The sequence below is a fragment of the Vicugna pacos genome, chromosome 16, assembly GCF_048564905.1.
Source record: "Vicugna pacos chromosome 16, VicPac4, whole genome shotgun sequence".
NCBI lineage: Eukaryota > Metazoa > Chordata > Mammalia > Artiodactyla > Camelidae > Vicugna > Vicugna pacos.
Genome location: NC_133002.1, coordinates 13184822 through 13203987, shown reverse-complemented (window position 1 = coordinate 13203987; position 19166 = coordinate 13184822). Strand labels below are relative to the sequence as shown.

The following is a 19166-nucleotide window of genomic DNA, read 5'->3' as shown; positions in this document are numbered from 1 at the left end:
GAGGGGGAGGCAGCCAGCAGCAAAGGGGGAAGGAACCTGGGACTAGCCAAGCCGGGAGTCCCTCTCTCCAAGTAGGTCACAGGGAAATGACTCCGGACAGAGGAGGGTAAAGGACTAGATCCTTCTGTTACCTGGGTCCGGGAGGAACGGGCTGCCTTTTGACAGTTGTTTATACCCATTTACCTGTCTCTCTCTCTCCCCTACGGGACTGTCAGCTTCGGAGGGCAGGGACAGATCTCATTCACCTTTGAATCACCTGTATGCCCAGCCTGGCACATAGCAGGTAGTCACCAGTTTGTTGTATTAAAAAAGAAGGAAGGAAGAAAGGGAGGTAGAGAGGGAGGAAAGGAAGAAGGAAGAAAGGAAGGGAAGGAAGAAATACACCTGATTCTTCCTGTGGTGATGAAACCACACATTACAGAAAGAAGCAAGATTTTCAGGGAACAGGGGGAAAGCCTGGGTCAGAGCCAACCCACATTTTGAACACCGGGAGCCAGGGGAAAGAGGTGCTGGTTTCTGCTGGCAAGCCGGGGGGTGGCTGGAAAGTAGCGCCCAACACTGAGAGCTCTCTAGCGCTGACTCCGTTCCTGTGATGGGGAAGGGTCTCTGGAGAACCTGCTTCTGGAGCCTGGCAGGATCTATGCCGTCCAGAGGAAGGGGCTCTTACCCCCAGATGAGGGAACTGGCCGAGGTAGGGAGGCCCTTGGGCAGGCTATTGCACAAGTCCACACTAGACTTCACAAGACCCCATTCTAACTGCCGAATGCACAGGAGGGGCCTGCCATTTTAGCAGGAGAAACCGGGACACAGTCTACATATTAAGAGAATTGTTAAACACACTAGATATGATTTCTTTGGGATCCTTTCCAGTTCCAAAAATTCTATAATACTAGTATAATAAATAAAATACTTGGTTAGAACACATTCCACACATTTTAGACTGATTTCCTTATATACATAACTGAATGCTCGGGGAATTCACAAAAGGAGAAACAGAAAACTTCATGCCTTCCTATGGTCTGTTCCCTCTGTCTCCTGCCCATCACCACCTCCAGCTCCACCCCCTCCATCATTCCTCCTTCTGGCTCCTAAATGCCCTTCAAGGCTCATCTTAGCCAGCACCTCCTTCAAGAAGCCTCTCCCTTCCTTCCAGCTGCCACTCTAGCCCAGTCTGTTTAAGATGGTCCTTCGTATTCTCAAAGCGTAGCCCCGACACGCCTGTACTGAGGAGCTTTTCCTTCTGGATTGGAATTGTTGGTGTAGTTGCCTTTCTTCTGTCACATAAATTGTACGGTTCATCGAGGCCACCTCTTAATTTCCGGGGCCTAGCCTAGAACACACCTGGCATATAATAATATCCAGACCCACAATAAATATTTGATGAAGCAATGAATACATGAATGTTTCAAATGATTCAAAAGCTAGAAAGTCATCACTCTTTCAAATTTTGAAACTGCGGTGGCCATTTTTGAGAGACTGTATTTATCGGCACTCGTTGTAATGTTGACTTTTCCAGCATCAAGTCCAGTGTTAATTACCCAGCCAGAGACAGAGACTCACTGAACTTCGGGTAGCAACACTACCTAAGTATCACCGCTAGATGGCAGCCGCACCCAAGGAGCAGGCGGCTCCTGCACTCTGACCACACCCCGCCCCGGCCCTCCAACCCAGTCCTGCTCCTTCCAGGGACACAGACCGCCTGAGGAGGGCAGGTCCTGGCAGATATTGATGGCCCTGGGAACCACATCCCAGAAAGATGCCCCTTCCTACTCTGCTCCATTCACTTGTTCTTGTAAAGGCCACTGCTCACTTCCTCCTTCATGTCCCCGGCTGGCCAACCCCCCAACCCCCACATCTCAGAAGTCTCATTGTTTACATGGGATTCCCCACGCAGGAACGGACCCACACCATCGGCTCAATTAATATGTTCTGACAAAGAAAAGGGCAGTTATCTCCTTGAGTTTCCTCCAAGGAAATAGGACGTGTTGAGGACTGTCATGCATGAGAAACAGAAGCAGACAAGGAGGAAGACTGACAGATGGACAAGAAAAAAAAGAGCGTCTCAAGAGTCAAGAAGAGAAAAGCAGAGATGGAGGTGCTGGAGGAAACAGCTTTAAGAACACAGCTCTGAGCCCCACGTGGCTTAGAGAAGAGGGTGTTTGACCAGAGAGACGGGTGAGGGAGACACTGGACTTCACTGAATTTCTCAAGAGGCCAAGGGGCCAGGCTAGAAGAAAGACAGGGCTAGAGTCCTGTTTCCTTGGCAATGGCACCCAGGTGAGAAAGGAAGGGAGGCCAAGATTAACATGGGAGGGGTGGGGGCGGAAGGTGAGGGCCCTGGAAAACTAAAGGGCTTCTCCTGTCTTGGCAACCTGCCCCAGCAGGATGTCTAAGAGGCGCACACAAAGTGAGGCCCCGCCTGCGTCACGGGGCCACTGCGAGAGCCCGATGGCACACAGGCAAAAGGCTTCTATAAATTGCAAGGTGCCTTGTAACGTTCACTCGGCCATTTGTTCCACATTGACTGGCACCTCTGCCAAGGTCCTGTCCTGGGATTCCAGGCTACAGCAGAAGTCAAGACCCAGCCCTCACAGAAAAGAGGAAAATGTTAAATGTCACCATTTACGATCTGCACTTGAGTCTAGGTCCCAATTCCCATTTCTCTAACAGGAAGCAGCCAGCCAGGTGCAGAACGTGGGTTCTCCAGGTCAGACGACCTGCCGTCTTCAGTAACTGAACCATGTGAGCAGAGTCAGCGCGAGTGGCCACTACACGGGAGATGAAGCTTGGGACACTTAGTGACTAAGAAAGAGTAGGGCTGGCACCTGTTAGGACCCTGCTTTGTGGAGACCTGACTGTCCAGCGATGTTTCCGAGGGATCAGGGATCTGTGAGTGTGGAGTGGGTGTTAACGTTCAGGACCATTTACATTTCAGGTAAGATTATGATGCCACTGTGGTTATTCTCTTAAAAAAGAGGAAGAGAAGAAGGAATTCCTTATCTGTTACAGAGATACACATCTCCACTCGCAAGGATTCCATAAAGAGACAGGATTTGCTCTAAAATACTTAAAAAATGTAGAAGGGTGACAAATGAAAAAGAATGAGCTTGGTCACCCCATACACCGCCGGTGCGTGGACCAGCCGGGTAAGGGGCGCAGAGCTGAGCCAGCGCAGCTGCGAGCCACAGGACGGGGAATTAGGGCGATCTGAAGGGGCGGGCCGGGAGCCAGCCCCCAGCCTGGCCCAGGCCTGCCTTCTGCCCCCTCAATACAGCTGCAGCAGCAGCCCCGCCTCCTGGGACATTTGGAGCCTACTGTCCAGGGACCAAGCGGACTTCTCATGCCTCCTCCTCTGTCCTGCTGGGGAGGAGCCTGCAGAGAGCACAGCTTCTGCCCTGGACACTTCCTCCTGGACCCAGATCACCCCCACCCCCCAATTTGTATATATGTTTATATATGTTCATATATACACATATGTGTACGTATATACACGGATATTATATACATACATACACCATATATTATATATACATTCTATTCAATGTAATCTATTAATTATATAATTATTATGCATTATGATTCTGTAACATGTGAATTATATTCTTGTACAATATACGAATACATTATATGAATATGTGCGCATACTCACTAAGCACTTGCTATGTGCATTTTTTTATTCTCGCCTCACAAAAACTCTCTAAGGTAGCAGTTATCACATCCCCTTAACAAATGAAGAAACTAAGGCTCAGAGAAGTTAAGTAATTTGTGCAAAGCCAGATGTGAGGGTGGCAATGCACCTCACATCCCTGCCTGGTAGGGTTACGTCAGGGAACGAATGAAACTATTATAAAGTACTTACACTCGGGCCTGACTTGGAGGAAACGCTAAATACGGATTTGTCTTACTGATGGCTGTAACTACACCACCTGCCGCGCCCTGCAGAGAAAGCACAGGAGTCTGAATGCTGATCTGATTATTCGCAACGCAAAATAACTCTCCCCAGGGCTTCTTCCCAGGCCAGGCCATTTGGTCTAACAAACCGACTTGATATGAAGGCAGAGGCGTCTACACCAGAGCAAGGAACATCCTCAGAAGCCTCCAGTCAAGTTCCCTCGGACACTGACCTCTGAGCAGCGGGCAGAGGAAGAGCCCCTCGGCTCCACCTGCTCTCGGCAGCTCCGAGGACGGGCTGGCCCCTGGCTCTCTGCTCCTCTACCTTTTATCACACGTCAACTTCTGCAGAGGCTTCCCAGCCGGGAAACCTCATGTTCATCTCACAAGATGCCAGAGTTGGACGAGCCCCTCTCCTGCCTTGGCCTTCTGTTGCCTGGGATCACTCCTGGGGGAGCCTCCCCGGTGGGCCACAGAGGAAGCCCCTCATGTACTGTTACCATGGCAAGGACCCTTCCTCACCCCAGGGCCACAGCCAGTGAGAAGGTGTGAGGAGGGCAGGATCCGCCTGGCTTTCAGGATCTTAGGCTGTCTTGTTGGCTTCAGGGTACACACACCCCCAGCATCCTGAGAATGGGCAACTCACCACCTGACACCGAGTCCACAAGCACAATGCCGTCACTGTTCACAGAGGTGGAAACCCTGCCCCACCACTGCAGGGACGTTCCACATTCTCTTCTTATCCCCATAAGTGACGTGAAAAGGCACAGGGACATAGTCAGGAGGCGGGAGAAGCAAGGGTGGACGTGCTGCTTTGCCCCCAGTTCAGAGATGTCTGGGCCTGGCCTGGGAGGACCCGATGTGCTCAGCTGACCTTCGGCTGTGGGTTCCTGGCATGCAGTCGCATAGGGTGCCCACCCGGAGGCATTGGAGTTCCCAGAGGTACTCCTGCCATGTTGGAGCCCAGGATGTTAAATAAGTCTACGCCCGCCCTCTCCAACGTCCAGAGCAGATGGGGCTCCCAGACCTCCTCGCCAAGGCCTGCACTGAACACAGCCAGCACGGTCTCTGAGTAATCCATTTTTTGGCAACCCATCACCACCACCATCACGAACACACACTCCACCAACCCAGGACCTCCAGGTCTCCCGATTTCTGAGGCTGGATCAGGAAAAGCAGCCCCGCCCGACACCAGCTTCATGCACATCTCACCAAAACTTGAAGACAGACCGCAGAGAAGCTTTATTAATTTTTCACAAGATTCATCTAATAGAGGCTGAGCGGAGCTGAGCAAAAGCCACATGACATGAGATGAAGCCGCCTGTGCCAGTGGCCGGCAAAGGGTTAACCCATTAGCCCACATCCTGGTGAGCTCATCCCTCCGGAGCCTGCTCAGTGGCTGGGACTCGCTGCACACGGGCTCCTGGATGGGGCCAGGGAGGCCTCCTCCAGCCGGGATGAGGAACTTGAAAGGAAACTCATTGCCGGCTTCCTCCCGCTGCAAGCTGTGTGCGATTCCCAGGTCCCCCAACTTCCCTGGGGACGTCGAGGACAGTAAGTAAGGAGGGAATCATCCCTTGGCCCTTCCTCCCATTTTCTTGCAGGAACGAGCTGGTTTTAACTTCGCTTTAGAGTGTGTTGAGTCTTTGAACTCGAGTTGGGAGACGAATGTGCACGGCCGCCGGCAAAGGGGAGGGGGCTGTGCCTGGGGAGGGGAAGGGGTGAGCCAGCTGCCAGCAGGCCAGAGGGTGCAGCCCAGTGAGAGTCGTGGCAGAGAGCGGCGGCGGGGAGGAGGGGGCTGCCCCGGCTCTGCACCTGCACGAGGGAAGCTGTGTGCAGGCGGCTGCCTCGGCCCTGCTGTAGAGCATCGAGGCTTCATCCTGCCCAGCCACTGATGGAAGGGGCTGGGCGGGGACCACCCTCCCAAACGTCGACAGAGGCAGGAATGAAGTGCAAGGCCACCCTCAGATGCCGGAGTCCGTGGGCGGGACCTCAGTCCCAGACTGTCCTCCCGAGCATCCCAGACCAGACCTCAGCGTCTGCAGAGCCATCCCTCCCAGCAGCAGGTGTGGCAGGCGCCTGGGGCAGGTGCCAGGAAAACAAGTCGCAGCAGGCGGGCTGCGGCAGGCTCCACCTCGGAAAGGGGGAACAAGGCAGGCGCGTGTGAACCTGGACAAAACACGGAGGGCACACGTGTGCCACGGGGACCCCACATCCAGTAAAAGCAGACATTATCACCTGAGCTGTGTTTCCACCCTGTGACTGGGCAGGGCCTGGGCGCCAGCTGCGCGGCGTGAAGGGGGAGGTGAGGGGCACTGTCTCGGTGGAGTATGACCTTTGGAGAACTTCCTTTCCTAGAAGCACTGTGAGCAGGTGACAGACGGTGGCCGTGCCCCAGTGACAGCGGCAGCAGATTCAGAAACGCTCTGGCCTCTGCTTTATCAGCTCAGGCACCAGGCACTCAGCTTATCAGAGGGACGGGGTCACCAACGGAGTGTCTTGTTGGGGGGAGGGTCACGACGAGCAGTGACACTGAGTGGGGCGCTGTGGGGACTCCAGTGGGGTGAGAGCAAGACCCTCCACGTCTCAGGAGTTCCACATACAAACCCACGCTGGGGTCTTTCGCAGGAGTCATCAATCCTATTTCCATCATTTGCATTTTGCACCTGCCCTTTCCTCTTCTCCCACCAGACGACCCTTCACCCGGGTGCACCCCCCAGCCGTGGGACAGCGGGTTTCACTGCTTGCAGTTCCCAGAATAGTCCAGCTCCTATCAGGGGGGAAGCCTGAGAAGGGACAGATAACTCCAGGCCCCAGCACAGGAGGCCTCTCATAGTATCAGGGTTGCCAGATGGATTATAAGGATGCTAGTTAGATTGGAATTTCTCATAAACAACAAAGACATTTTTAGTATAAGGATGGGCAATATTTGTAACATTCTTGTAAGACAAAAGCATTTGTTGTTTGTCTGAAGCAAATTTAACCGAGCATCTTGTCATTTTATCGGCTAAATCTGGTGGTCTATTAATATTGATGGTGTTAAGTGGAGGGCAAAAGGCAGGCTCCATCCTTGAGCAAGCACAATGCAGTATAAAGACCAGGATTCGGGTCAGGCTGCTCTGAGCCTCGGGTTCCTCACCTGTAAAATGGGGATGATAAAGAGGGTCCCACCCAGGATTAAGAGATGCTCCAGATGAAGAAGGTGGCAGGTACCTGGCACTTGTGCTCCATTTGGATAACAGTGGCAGTGGCTCTGTGGCCACCCTGTCACAGGCCTCTTGCTGCTCTGCTGGCTGCTCAGGGCCCCCAGCTTCAGCCCCCATGTCCTCAGCAGCCCCGCCCAGCAGTACTAGGCCTCCCCCCTCACTCAAAGCAGCCAGTGTCCCCACTTCAAATGCTCTCTCTGCTTACTGTGCCTTCAGTTTAAAAAAACTCAAAACCTCAAAACCATCCCAAGGGGGAGCAGGACTGACTCAACCTCAGGCTCTGGAGCCAGACAGGCCCCAAAACTCCCCCTTGCTACCTTGGTTCTCTACTCGCCTGCTGAATAACTCTGGGCAAGTCACTTAAGTCCTCTGATCCTCAGTTTCCTCATTTGCGAAATGGGGTAATAATCGTCCCCTCCTCAGCAACTTGTCGGGAGGATTAAACAAGGCAACGCAGGTAAAGCGCTCAGCACGGTTCCCAGCCCATAACAAGAGTCCGAGAAATGCAGTTATTATTATTGTACAGAAAATGTCACCCCTCCCCAAATGCACTCTCTGCCTCTTCCGCTTTGAGTACCCTGGAGACTTCGGAAATGCCAGCCAGCAGGAGGCAACTAGTCTGGGTGAGGTGTCCGTCCATCAGAGACCAAGGAGTGGAGGGGAAGGGGAGAGGGTCAGAGGATCCCCCGGCCCCTCACAGCTGCCTCCCATGCCCCTGGGTAGCTACTCCCATCCCACCGCCCTCGCTCTAGGAGCAACGGGCCCGGTTGACAGTTGGATGGGAAGGAACGGCGGTGACGACATTACAACACTGAGCCTTCCTGCCCCAGCTCCCGTTTATTGAATCACTTAACATGTTTGGCGGCTCCTGAGCCCCAGCAAGGGGCTGAGCTACCTGCTGGAGAGCATGGGAAGAAGCCCCAGGCCCAGCCCTGCGAGGACTTGGAGGGAACGAAGAGCTTCCAGCTCTATTAAGACAGATGTGCATCTGGTCACCTCCAGGGCGATGGCTCACTTATTTCGCTTTCAACCACCATCCCCTTAAGTGGTGCATTTCAGACATTCAAAAATCTACTGGCGGGAAAAGTCTGGTCCTTATTGTCAAGGACACTCGCTGCTTGCCAGCTTGCACGATCCACACCCCCCACCCAGCCGTTGTTGTGGGGTGAATCTGTGAGTGCGTGAGAAAAAGCCAAAATGCTCCTGGCCGCCTGCACATCCTCTCCCTCTCATTCGAGACACCGGTTTACCTCATTTGTCAGAGATGCCATGAGTGGGGAAATGCAGGCACCTGGAGCTCCTCCTTGGAGAGGGTTGTGGTCTTAGTCACATCTGTAACTCCGCGTCTGGCAGAGGCTGCACGTAGGAGCCACTCGGAGACTTCGCCGTGGTGTTGGTGAGCGCTGGCAGCTGAGCTCTGTTTAGCAATCTGGGGAGCACAAAGCCACAGCCAAACACTGAAAAGATCTGCAGGCAGGGTCTCCAGTACCAATTACTAATACATGACAGATACGGAGGCCAGCTCCAACATGATTAAGAGACAGTCTCTTCTGGATAGAGTTGTTTGGCCAAGCAAACCCAGTCTTTGCTCTGTCCAGGGCCTCCTGGCTCCCAGAAAGTCTGTTTTCCTTCAAGGGAGGGTATCTTTCCAGAGACAAGACGAAAGTCTTGTCCTCTCTTTCCACTCTCTCTCCCACCATCCCTCACTCCATCTCTCATCTCCACCTCCATCTCCATCTCCACGTCCATCTCCACCTCCATCTCCTGTCCCTAAATCCCAGTTTCTCCAAGAAGCACCTCCTCTTTCTTTCAGGATCTCTTCTTACTCAAAATCAGTACTCAGTGTTTCCAGGCGACTTAGTGAGCCAGGGGACTTATCTCACAGATTTCCCTTTAACACCTCTGCCCTGCCCTGGGGTCACTGTACCTCTGCCCACACCGCTACTTTCCTTTTCTGGGGTAAAGCATTTTCTGCTTACAGCCCCACCCTGGACCCCCATGTTCCACCACACGGCTTAACCGTTATCAAAGCTCTGTTATTCTCAGTTTCACTCTACTTCCACCTGCTCCTCAGCCTGACCTTCTTGATGATGATGATGATGATGATGATGATGATTAAGATTTTTATAGTTCTTTTTTTGCAGGATATAATTCACGCACATCGCAATAAACAAATCTTAGTTTACCACATTGACAAATCCATCTCCCATGTAATCCACACTGATACCAAGAGACAGAACATGTCCATCTGCCCCAGAAAATCCCAGTTAGTTCCTTCCCACCCAACAACCACTGTTTTGAGATTTGCACCTCAGATTAGTTCTCAGAAGGTTCTAGAATGTCCCAATACATGGAACCATACACTATAGGTACTCACATCTGACTTCTTTTCACCCACCACATCTGTGAGACATCCATGCTGTGTATGTGTCAGAAATTTGCTCCCTTCTATTGCTTAGTGGTATCTCATTGTGTGAATGTACGGAATTTGTTTGTCTTTCCTTCTGGTCGGGGACATTTGGGCTGTTTTCTGGCTTGGGCTGCTATGAACAAAGCTGCTACGAATATTCTTAAACAAGTGTTTTGTGGATGGAGGTTGTCGCTTCTCTTGGACAAATAAATGTCTAGGAGCAGAACTACCTTCAAAGGGTAGGTGTGTGCTTAATTTCACAAGAAACTACCCAACCTTCTTCCAAAGCGGCAGTTCCATTTCACATCAGTGCACATCAGTGCACGAGAGCCCCGGTGTTTCCCCCTTCTCACCAACATTTGTGAGATGTTTAAATTTCAGCTGTTCTAGTCAGTGTGTGGCTGTATCTCCATGTGGTTTTAATTTGCATTTCCTATTGAATAAGCCCATTTTCATGGGTTTCTTGCTCATTTACTTGTCTTCCTTTGTAACAAGTCTGTCTAAATCTTTTTGCTATTTTTTAAAATTGTGCTATTTGTATTGTTATTAATCACATGTAATAGTTCTCCATATATTTCAGATGCAAATCTTTTGATAAATATGTATTTTGTTAAAAATTTTCTCCCAGTCCATAGGTTGCCTATTCATTTTCTTCCCAGTAGCTTTCAATGATCAGGCAGTTTAATTTATGATGAAATCTAATTTATTGATTTTATTTTCTTCCTTGGTTATTGCCTTTCCTGTCTTGTCTAAGAAATTTTGCCAACCTCCAAATCACAGAAATATTCTCCCATGTTTTCTCCTAAAAGCTTTAAGATTTTAGCTTTTATGTTCAGGTTATGTCCATGATCCACCTTGAATTAATTTTCTGTTGTGGTTTTAATTTGCATTTCCTATTAAATACTGATCTCAAGCCCCTTTTCATGGGCTCCTTGTTAATTTATTTGTCTTCCTTTGTAATGGGGATGAGTTTTAATTTTTTCCATACGAATACTCAGTTGTTCCAGCACCACTGAGTGAAAGGACTCTCTCTCCTTTCCCAGTGGGATTGTTTTGGTGTGTCTGTCAAAAATCAGCTGTCCTTTTACTGTTTGTCTTGCTGGACTGGTTGCTTGGGGCAGCGGTCTGACTTCCGAAAAGTCTGACTTACAGACAGCAGAGCAGGCTGGCTTCCTGGGCTGGCTGCTGCCAGTCGAGGGTCGGAGTTCTGTTTTTATACGTGTCTGGCCATTGTCTGTTTGTGTTTTCAGTTTCTCATTTATTACAAACATTTGCAAACGTATGCAAAAGTAGAGACCATAATATAATGAACTTCCACACATCCACCACCTGGATTTGATGATTTTTAACATTTTGCCGTATTTGATCTGGAGTTTGATGTTTCCGTGTGAATCATGGCATCAGGACATTTCACCCCTAAACGTTGTTTCAAGATGTATCTCTGTCTATAAAGACATTTTCTTCTGTGTCCACAATGTTATAATCATACCAAACACAAATTTTAAATCCTTAGTGTCATCTAACTTTCAATCCAAATTCAGACTTCCCTGAAAGTATCCCAAAATGCCTTTCTACAATTGGTTTCTCCTAGTCAGAATCCTAAACAGGGACACACTGCGTTTAGTTATATTTTTAAATTAGCTTTATTTAGACTTTTTTTGCTCTTTCACGTAGACACAGAAAAGTGGTCGTATCATGGTTTTACAGCTCGAATAGTACACACCCACGAGCCGGCTGGAGCCAGACGGAGAGTCAGAACATGACAGCACCCCAAAAGTCTCCACCATGCCCCCCTTCCAGCCACTACCCCCGCTGAAGGCGTCCACTGTCCGAACCCCTAATAGCTTAGGTTGTCTTGCATGTTCTTGAATCTTACGGACGTGGAAGATGTATCTGGTTTCTTGGTCAGTGTGGGTTTGGGGTCCTCTCCTCCTCGTTGCTGCGAGGCCCCAGGCCGGGGCTCCCTCACGGTACCAGCCTGCGGCCTGCCCGTCCCGGGTCTGTGCTGCAGACACGTCTCCCCCGGCTGCGTCTGCCTCCTGACACTCCAAACGTGGCCTCCGGGGGAGAAGGACCCCGTCTCCCCTCTCACGTGGCTGCCCTGGGGCTGCGCCAACACTCAAATCCGTGGTCAGCCCGGGAGCCGGGCGCCGCAGGCCGTCCGCTGTCTCCTCGGGCCCAACCGCCCGGGGCCTCAGCCCTCGTCCACCTCTGCATGTTGAGGGCAATAAAGGAAGGTGAATGTGTTCACCTTTTAGGGCTGCTGCCACAAATTTAGTCACGTAAAACAGTAGCAGTTGTCCTTTCACAAGTTAAACAAATCAGGAGTTTGTCAGAGTCGGCTCCTCCCGGAGTCAGGGCTCTGAGGAGAAGCCGTTCGGGGCCTCCCTCTCTCCTTGCTTCCTTGCCTTGTAGAGGCGTCACCCCCACATCTGCCTCCGTCTTCCCATGGCCTTCCCCTCTGTGTGCCAAACTTCCTTCTTTCTCTTACAAGGACACTTGTCCCTGGACTCGTCTATCTGAGGATGGGCTCGGCTGGAGAGCCTCACCTTAATTACATCTGCAGAAACCCTTATGCCAAAGAAAGTCACATTCTGAGGTTCTGAGTGGACGATTCAGGGGCCCGCAAGGAGTGGGATCCTCTGAGGCGTCCAAACCAAACCCCCGGGAACTGAGGGCCTGGAGGTGTGTGCTCCTCTCCAGGGCAGCTCCCCAGGCGTCACCCGGTCCCTCTCAGAACTGCAGCATCAGGGCCAAGTCCTTTGAGCACCTGCTGAGTGCTGGGGGTGTGCGGGTGGAGGGTGAGCAAACCCAGCCTGGGCCAGGAAGGGGGAGAGCCGCAGAGGGCAGAGGTCCTCCACCGGGTCGAGCCTGCCCCCAGGAGACACTAGGCAAGGTCTGGAGACATCTCTGATTATCGTGACTGGAGGGGGTTTGCGGCTGGCACGCCGTGGGCAGGGCAGGGATATCACTAAGTGCCTGGCAGTGCTCAGGACGGCTCCCTGTAACGGAGAATTACTGGGCCCAGAATGTCCACAGTGATGCTGTTGAGAAACCCTGGTATCAGAAGAAGAAAACAGGATCTTTTAGGACTTTAATAAAATGTGATAAAACTCGTACAGCCCTGAACTGGTGATTTTCAGGAAACCTGGATTCTCAGAATTAAAGTTTGATTCACCACCTATGGATTTACCTAAAATAGTTTTAGAAGCCCCTCAGCCCAACTCCCTCATGTTACAGATGAGAAAACAGGGATCCAGAAAGAAAATAAGTATAACAGCATCCGGGGCCATTTCTTAAACGCCCACAACGTGTCACACAACAAGGGAGGGTCTTGCGAAATTCAATAGTCGCCACAGCCCTGGGAGGCAGGCGTGCTGTCACCCTCATTTCATATGTGTGACTAGGAGGTCTCAGGGCTTGAACAACCTGCCAAGGGCCCACAGCTTACGGGAGGCAAACTGGGTTCACCTGGATCTTTCCGTCACACCAGACGCTGCAAGCAAGCTCAGTGACTAACTGGAGCTGCGAAGCTTCGGTCATGGTGCCCATAGTGCTCCTGCCTCCTGCCGGGCAGGGCGGGGGCGGGGGAAGCACAGTGTTCAGCCTTGTTCAAGGGAGGAGAGGTGCTTCTCCTTCGGTTACTGCCTAGAAAATGAACCCCCGCCCCAACCACGCACCAGCCCAAGGGCTCACCGCTTCCTAAGTAAGTCAGCTAAATGGAAGGCTCCCACTCTTTGGGATTTTGTGAGCTATTACAATTTACATAGATTGACAGATGATAGACAGAGAGTTAGATATAAAGATAGATAAATAGAGAGAAAGAGAAAGGGGGGAGAATAAGTAGACAGGCGTCTACATAGGATCGCCAACTCTTTATCTTCACACGTACAGTTACAAACAAAACCAATGATCGTCTTCCCTCACGATCATTTCATGAAATGAATATTCCAATGCCCCCCAAAAAGAAGGAAGGATATAATCTTGGAGTAAAAACAGTTCTTTAAAAAAAAAAAAGTAATGTTATGAAAAGCTGAAGTGTTCTTATTTCCGTATTGTAGACCAAATCACTATATAACTCCTTATCTACGCCATTCCAGACTCAGTGAGAGGTTACTGTGCTGTAGGATGAAGCCCCAAAGTGGAAAACTCAGGCATTCTCAGGGTTGAAGGACCTTCAGGTCATCCTGACAAGCGTGGGCCAGTGCAATGAGCTTTGAGTCCAAAGACCTCAGCCTGGATCCCAACACAGCCACCTATGAAATTGGGGGCGGCTTTGGCCACAATCGTTAACCTCACTGGGTCTCAGTCTCTACCCTTGTAAAGAGGAATGAACGAGTGACCTCCTTGTGGGGCCAAAGAGCTTGTGTTAGGTGCGTCCAGCAAGGCGTAGTTGGTCCCATTTCTCTCCCGCAGTTCAGGAAGCCATCACTCCTGCCTCCGTCGTGGCCGCCCCACACCTAGATGGCAGCTCTCCCAGGAGCTGGTCCTTCCCCACACGCCCAGTTCTCCTGGGGTGCAGCTGAGAATGTGCCTTCCTACTTCTCCATCACAACATCTCCAACATCTGAAGGCAGCAGGCACTTCTTCTCTTGGCCTCGCTGCCAAGTGGTGGCAACGGCCACCCAGAGAGACCACCCTGCTGAAGATGTCAAACCCCACACACGAGAAACCAGGTTGCAATAACCAATACAAGCTGCCCGGCTAGGATTTCACAGCACATGTTAGGATGCCTTCCCTACCCGCAGCCGGCCAGGGAAAAGGAAACATCACTTTAAAAATGACGACTTATGCAAATGAACCACAGGATCCACAGGCAAGCAGGGAGCATCTGTGAGCCTGTATTTACAAAAGCGTGTCCTCATATTTTCCAAAGGTCTTTGGAAACAGGAATCCAAATGTCCTCTGTCTGGATGAGTGTAGGTGAATGGAAATATCCACAGCCTGAAGGTGTGGTGATTTTACAATTCCTATTTCCTCCCTGGGAAACAGGGGAGGGGTCTGTAACTGCTGGTTCTGGAAAGCGGCATAGGGAGGGTGCGAGCGCTGGTCCAGTGGTCCAGGCCCGAGCTGCCGTGATACGGTGCTTCACTTCACAGAGCCTCAGCCTTCTCATCTGTGAGATGGGACTAGTGCACTACTGTGAGGTTCAATATGATGGATGAAGTGTTAAGTGCAGAGCCTGGCACACTCACTCACACACACATATGCACACAGGCATGCTTGTGGACAACGTATCACCACTCTAACAGGCAAAGAATACCACTTAAGGGGAGCTTGCAGTATGCTAGACATGGTTCCAGCATTTTATATGTCTTAACTCATTTAACCCTTTTGAAACTCCTATAAGATAAGGAGTATTATTATCCCCATTTTATAGATAATAAAACTGCAGCACAGAGACATCAAGTAACTCATTCAAGATCACACAGCTGGAAAGTGGTTGAGTCAGAAAATCTGATGCCATTTAATGAACTGTAGCTTTTATTTTTTTTTTAAGGGCATGACTGTTCTTTGTTTTAAATCTTAAAAGCAGTTAATTAGAATGATATAATATTCTCTCTCACAAGGAAAAAAAATACCAGCTTGAGTGGTTTCTTAATTGTGTGGATCTCATCTGATTTTCCTTTTGGCTTCAGCACAAAAACCCTGTATTGCCTGCCACTGAGAGCCAGGCCGGATGGATGCTGAGAACAGGAAGGGCGTGTGAGGATTCCTCTGGCTTCGCCCTTGCTTCTGTTGCTGGTACCAGGTGCCCAGTCCCAAGGAGCCGTGACGATGGAGGTGCTCCCCAAGGCCCTGGAGGTCGATGAGAAGTCTCCAGAATCCAAGGACCTGCTGCCCAGCCAGACTGCCAGCTCCCTGTGCATCAGCTCCAGGAGTGAGTCTGTCTGGACCACTGGCCCCCGGAGTAACTGGGAAATCTACCGCAAGCCCATCGTCATCATGTCCGTGGGTGGCGCCATCCTCCTCTTCGGTGTGGTCATCACCTGCCTGGCCTACACCCTGAAACTGGGTGAAAAGAGCCTTAACGTCCTGAAGATGATCGGGCCTGCCTTCCTGTCTCTGGGCCTCATGATGATGGTGTGCGGGCTGGTGTGGGTGCCCATCATCAAAAAGAAACAGAAGCAGAGACAGAAGTCAGTTTTCTTCCAGAACCTCAAGTCCTTCTTCCTGAACCGCTGATGGCAGCCTCACCCTCTGTCCTCCCCATCAACCTGCCACCTTGACCAGGAGGAGACCTGATGACCAACGTCGAACATCCCCGGCTCCTGAGGTGGTGAGGTTTGTCATAAAACTGATGCAGACAAACCCTCTTCTTCACTCCATGGGAAAGAGCGAGGTCAAGGCTGCGTCCGCTGCGCGGCTGGGGGCACTGCTGGATGAGCTCATTCAGTCTCTGTTATCACCGATGCTTCTCTTAGATCCTGACCGCAGCCATCGCCTTTCACAGCTCTCATCCTGGCATCCTTGCCCGTGCATCCCGGTGTCACTCATCCAACTCTCTCTGCCAAGCACTGTGCATGTTGGGAAATTCCTTGGGGTGGGCTATGCCCCAAGGACCTCCTGTTTACATATCTGAGTGCCTGAACTGGATTTGCTTCCTTCTGTAACCCAAACTGACCAATGGAGGTCCTTCAAGGAGGGGAGGGAAGTTCTGACCATTGGCTTTGCCTGCCCCAGCTCTCCCTGTGGGCGAGATACTGACCTGCATTTCAAAAGACCAGATGAGTCACAAGTATCAAACATTCCAAAGAGTGAGCAGTGAAGGGTGGCCGGGGGAAAACACTTTCCAAGAAGACACATTTTCCCCTGGAAATGGCTCTGGGTGTCGGCCAGTGAGGTACAGTATTTACACCAGAGGCAGTGGGGTGCACTATGGTGCCCAGTCCCCCCTTGACCTTCTAAGTCCTTCTCCATGGCTACTCTCCCCTCTGAACTTGACACTTCGCCAAACACAGGTGCACATTGCCCTGACTTCTTTCCTCCACCCCTGCTTCTACCCCACGATTCTAGAACAGCTTAGATGAAGCAGCTACGGAGGGATGCTGTAAGATTTTTCTCTCCTTCACCTCCACCGAGGATCAAAACCAAGATGAAATTCCACATTTGAGTGCAACAAATCTCTGTAGGTTTCCAGAGATGGAATTTACTTTAGAAAACCCCAGCTTCTGCTCTCTCTGCCCCCTCCCACCAACACGCAGACATATACTGAGGGCCCTGCTCGGGCCAGGCCCTGGGACGAGAGCAGGACAGACACGGCCCCTGCTCACCAGGTCACGGTCTCGCCGTCCTTCTGCAGTGAGAGGCACAGCCAGGCCAACAGGCAGTGGAACACCCTGTGCTGAGTACTTGCTGGGGAAATGAGGGTGGGGGTGGGAACACGGAGGGGCATCTGCCCCAGACCTGGGAGAGGACAGAAGGAGTGCTGGAGGCTGGGCCATCCAAACAGAACCAAAGGGGAAAGGAGAGCCAGCAAAGAGGGAAGGGAACGCCCTGCCTGTGCAGAGCTGGGAGGGAGGGGAGTGTGATAGTCAGGACACTGCGGAGCACCCCCCCTCCCGTGTTCCCTGAGCCCCTCCCTAGGCCTGCCTTCCCCCTGCTTCCCCAAGTGCCTTAGTGCAGTTTCTTGGGGCTCGTCAAGGGCCTCCTGGGGCCTGTGGCAGAGACTGTTAAGGGGTTTCCCAAGGGCCCACCACGCAGAGAGCACCTGTGAGGTACGTGCTCCCCAAGCCTGGGCTTCCTTCCTGCAGCTGCCAGAGGCCTTTAGGTGACAGACCAGAGGGTCCCCACCTGTCTGATAACAAGGGGAAAGGAAGTGTCTGCATACGCTGGCTTGAGCTGACCCCCATCACTCCTCAGCCTTCTGCCCCGGCTCCCCATCACCACAGCAAGCCCTCACTCTCTAACAGGCCTCCAGGCATCTTCATCCTTCATGGTGGTTCCATGTGCAGAGTCAGAGCCCCACCTTGTTCCCTCTGCATCAGGGGAAATTCTCATGGGACACCCCCTTCCCCATCCACCTAAGGAGCCAGCGCTTGGGGAGCCTGTGGCTTTTGAGCTTCGCCCGGAATGACCATATCTCTCACTCAGACAGCATGGCTGGGTCCTCTAGCCCGCCTGTCCCCTGCACACAGGTGGCCAGGACCAATCATGGGGACGCTGCAAATACTACATCGCTAACGGTGGTTCCAGGGCCTCAAGTCACTGGGCCTGCCGATCGTTTTCTTTCCTCTGACATGAATGCAGATTCCGTATCGGCCCTACAGTGTCACTCACATTCCTCGAGGCTTTCTTACCCAGGAGCAAACGGAGAGGACTCCCAACTGGCTCACTGGGAATCCACAGTTTCCACGTCTCATTTCCTCTGCCCCGAAGCTTGCCGTCTGGGCACAGCTGTGGGAGGAGGGCCCAGGTGGACGCTACTCCTGTGTGTGTCGTGGAGCAGGGAAGTTTGGGGGTGACATGACTGCAGGTGTGGAGATCTGGAGTCACCTTGGAGTCTCCGGCAATCTCGCCCACAATCCCCGCTCCTAAAGCTAGTTTCTCAGCAAGAAAAAAAAGGAAAGATCCCCAAGCCTCCTTCAGCCCCACTGGGATCTCCCGTATGAATGTGGACCAAGGAACACGCCAGCGTCACGCTGAGGGGCTTTTGCCAAAGACCATCGCCACAGGGAAGCCTGAGAAATGGATGCAGCCCAGGTCAGGTTCTGGGTAAAACCATGTTTCTGGATAAAAGCTTCCCCACCATGCCCCCTCTCATGCCTGTGGGTGGGAGGTCAGGACCAGCATTCTTGTGTCCAGCCAACTGCATTGTATTATCCCACCCATCGCTGTTCTGTTTAGGAGAGTTCAATTTAATCTGAATGCTAAAAGAATTGATGGGATGTTGAAATATATTCTATTTAACAGTGTCTGCTGTGTTTTCATTCTGTTCCATCAGGAATTCCAGGCGGTACCACTAACTCATTCCTCTAAGAGGATGCCTCGGCACATCCCGTTCCATCACCACATGCCCTTCCCCTCAACGTGCTGTCTGGGAGGAAGACGACAGTGTGGGTGCCTCACAGGAGCTATGGCTCCAATCTGAGATGCTGACGGGGCAGACCAAGCAGAAGCTCCCGACTCTTTCCCTCCCCACAATTCTAGTATTGAGAGATGGAAAAAGAGCCTTCCTGAATGAATCAGTGGTCCAGGGTGAGGCAGGCAGGTACTCCGGAGTCAGCCAATGTCCTCAGGAACTCTGGAGAACAGGCCCAAGATGGGGTGTCAGTCCAGCCCCCAGGACCTCTGTGGCCTCCTCTTTCCTTCTAAACCCTTCTTCTTGTCTCCTGGTCCAGCCTCTCTGCACCTCTAAGTCTTTAATCCTGACCCTCTCCCACCTGGCTCCCACCAGACTCACTGTGTCCTTGACTTTGCTCTAGCTTGCTCTGTTCTCAAAGGAAAAAGGGAGGATGGTTCTGGGTCTGGACAAGTGAGCAGTATTTTACTCAATCCTGGATTTCTGCAGCATTGCAGAGTCATGACACCCCATTCCCTCCTGTCCCCTACACTCACCCCGCCTTCATTGCTATCTCCAACCCTTAGAGACCAGAAATCCCTGGAAACTAAAACTCAGAGCCCCAGGTATGTCTGATATTCAGTGGTGCCAGGGAACT

General features: G+C 51.7%; 1 protein-coding gene across 1 annotated transcript; it reads left to right on the top strand.

Annotated features, from left to right (window-relative positions):
* Positions 1-5288: 5288 nt before the first annotated feature.
* Positions 5289-18373, top strand: PIRT (phosphoinositide interacting regulator of transient receptor potential channels). The gene is made up of 2 exons (XM_031674848.2): positions 5289-5445; positions 15147-18373. Exon 2 carries the CDS (start codon positions 15286-15288, stop codon positions 15691-15693), a length of 408 nt encoding a protein of 135 aa, XP_031530708.1. The 5' UTR covers positions 5289-5445; positions 15147-15285; the 3' UTR covers positions 15694-18373.
* Positions 18374-19166: the final 793 nt, after the last annotated feature.

Excerpts from the sequence above, each read along its gene's own strand:
- PIRT (XM_031674848.2), top strand. The coding sequence starts at position 15,286 with ATGGAGGTGCTCCCCAAGGCCCTGGAGGTCGATGAGAAGTCTCCAGAA.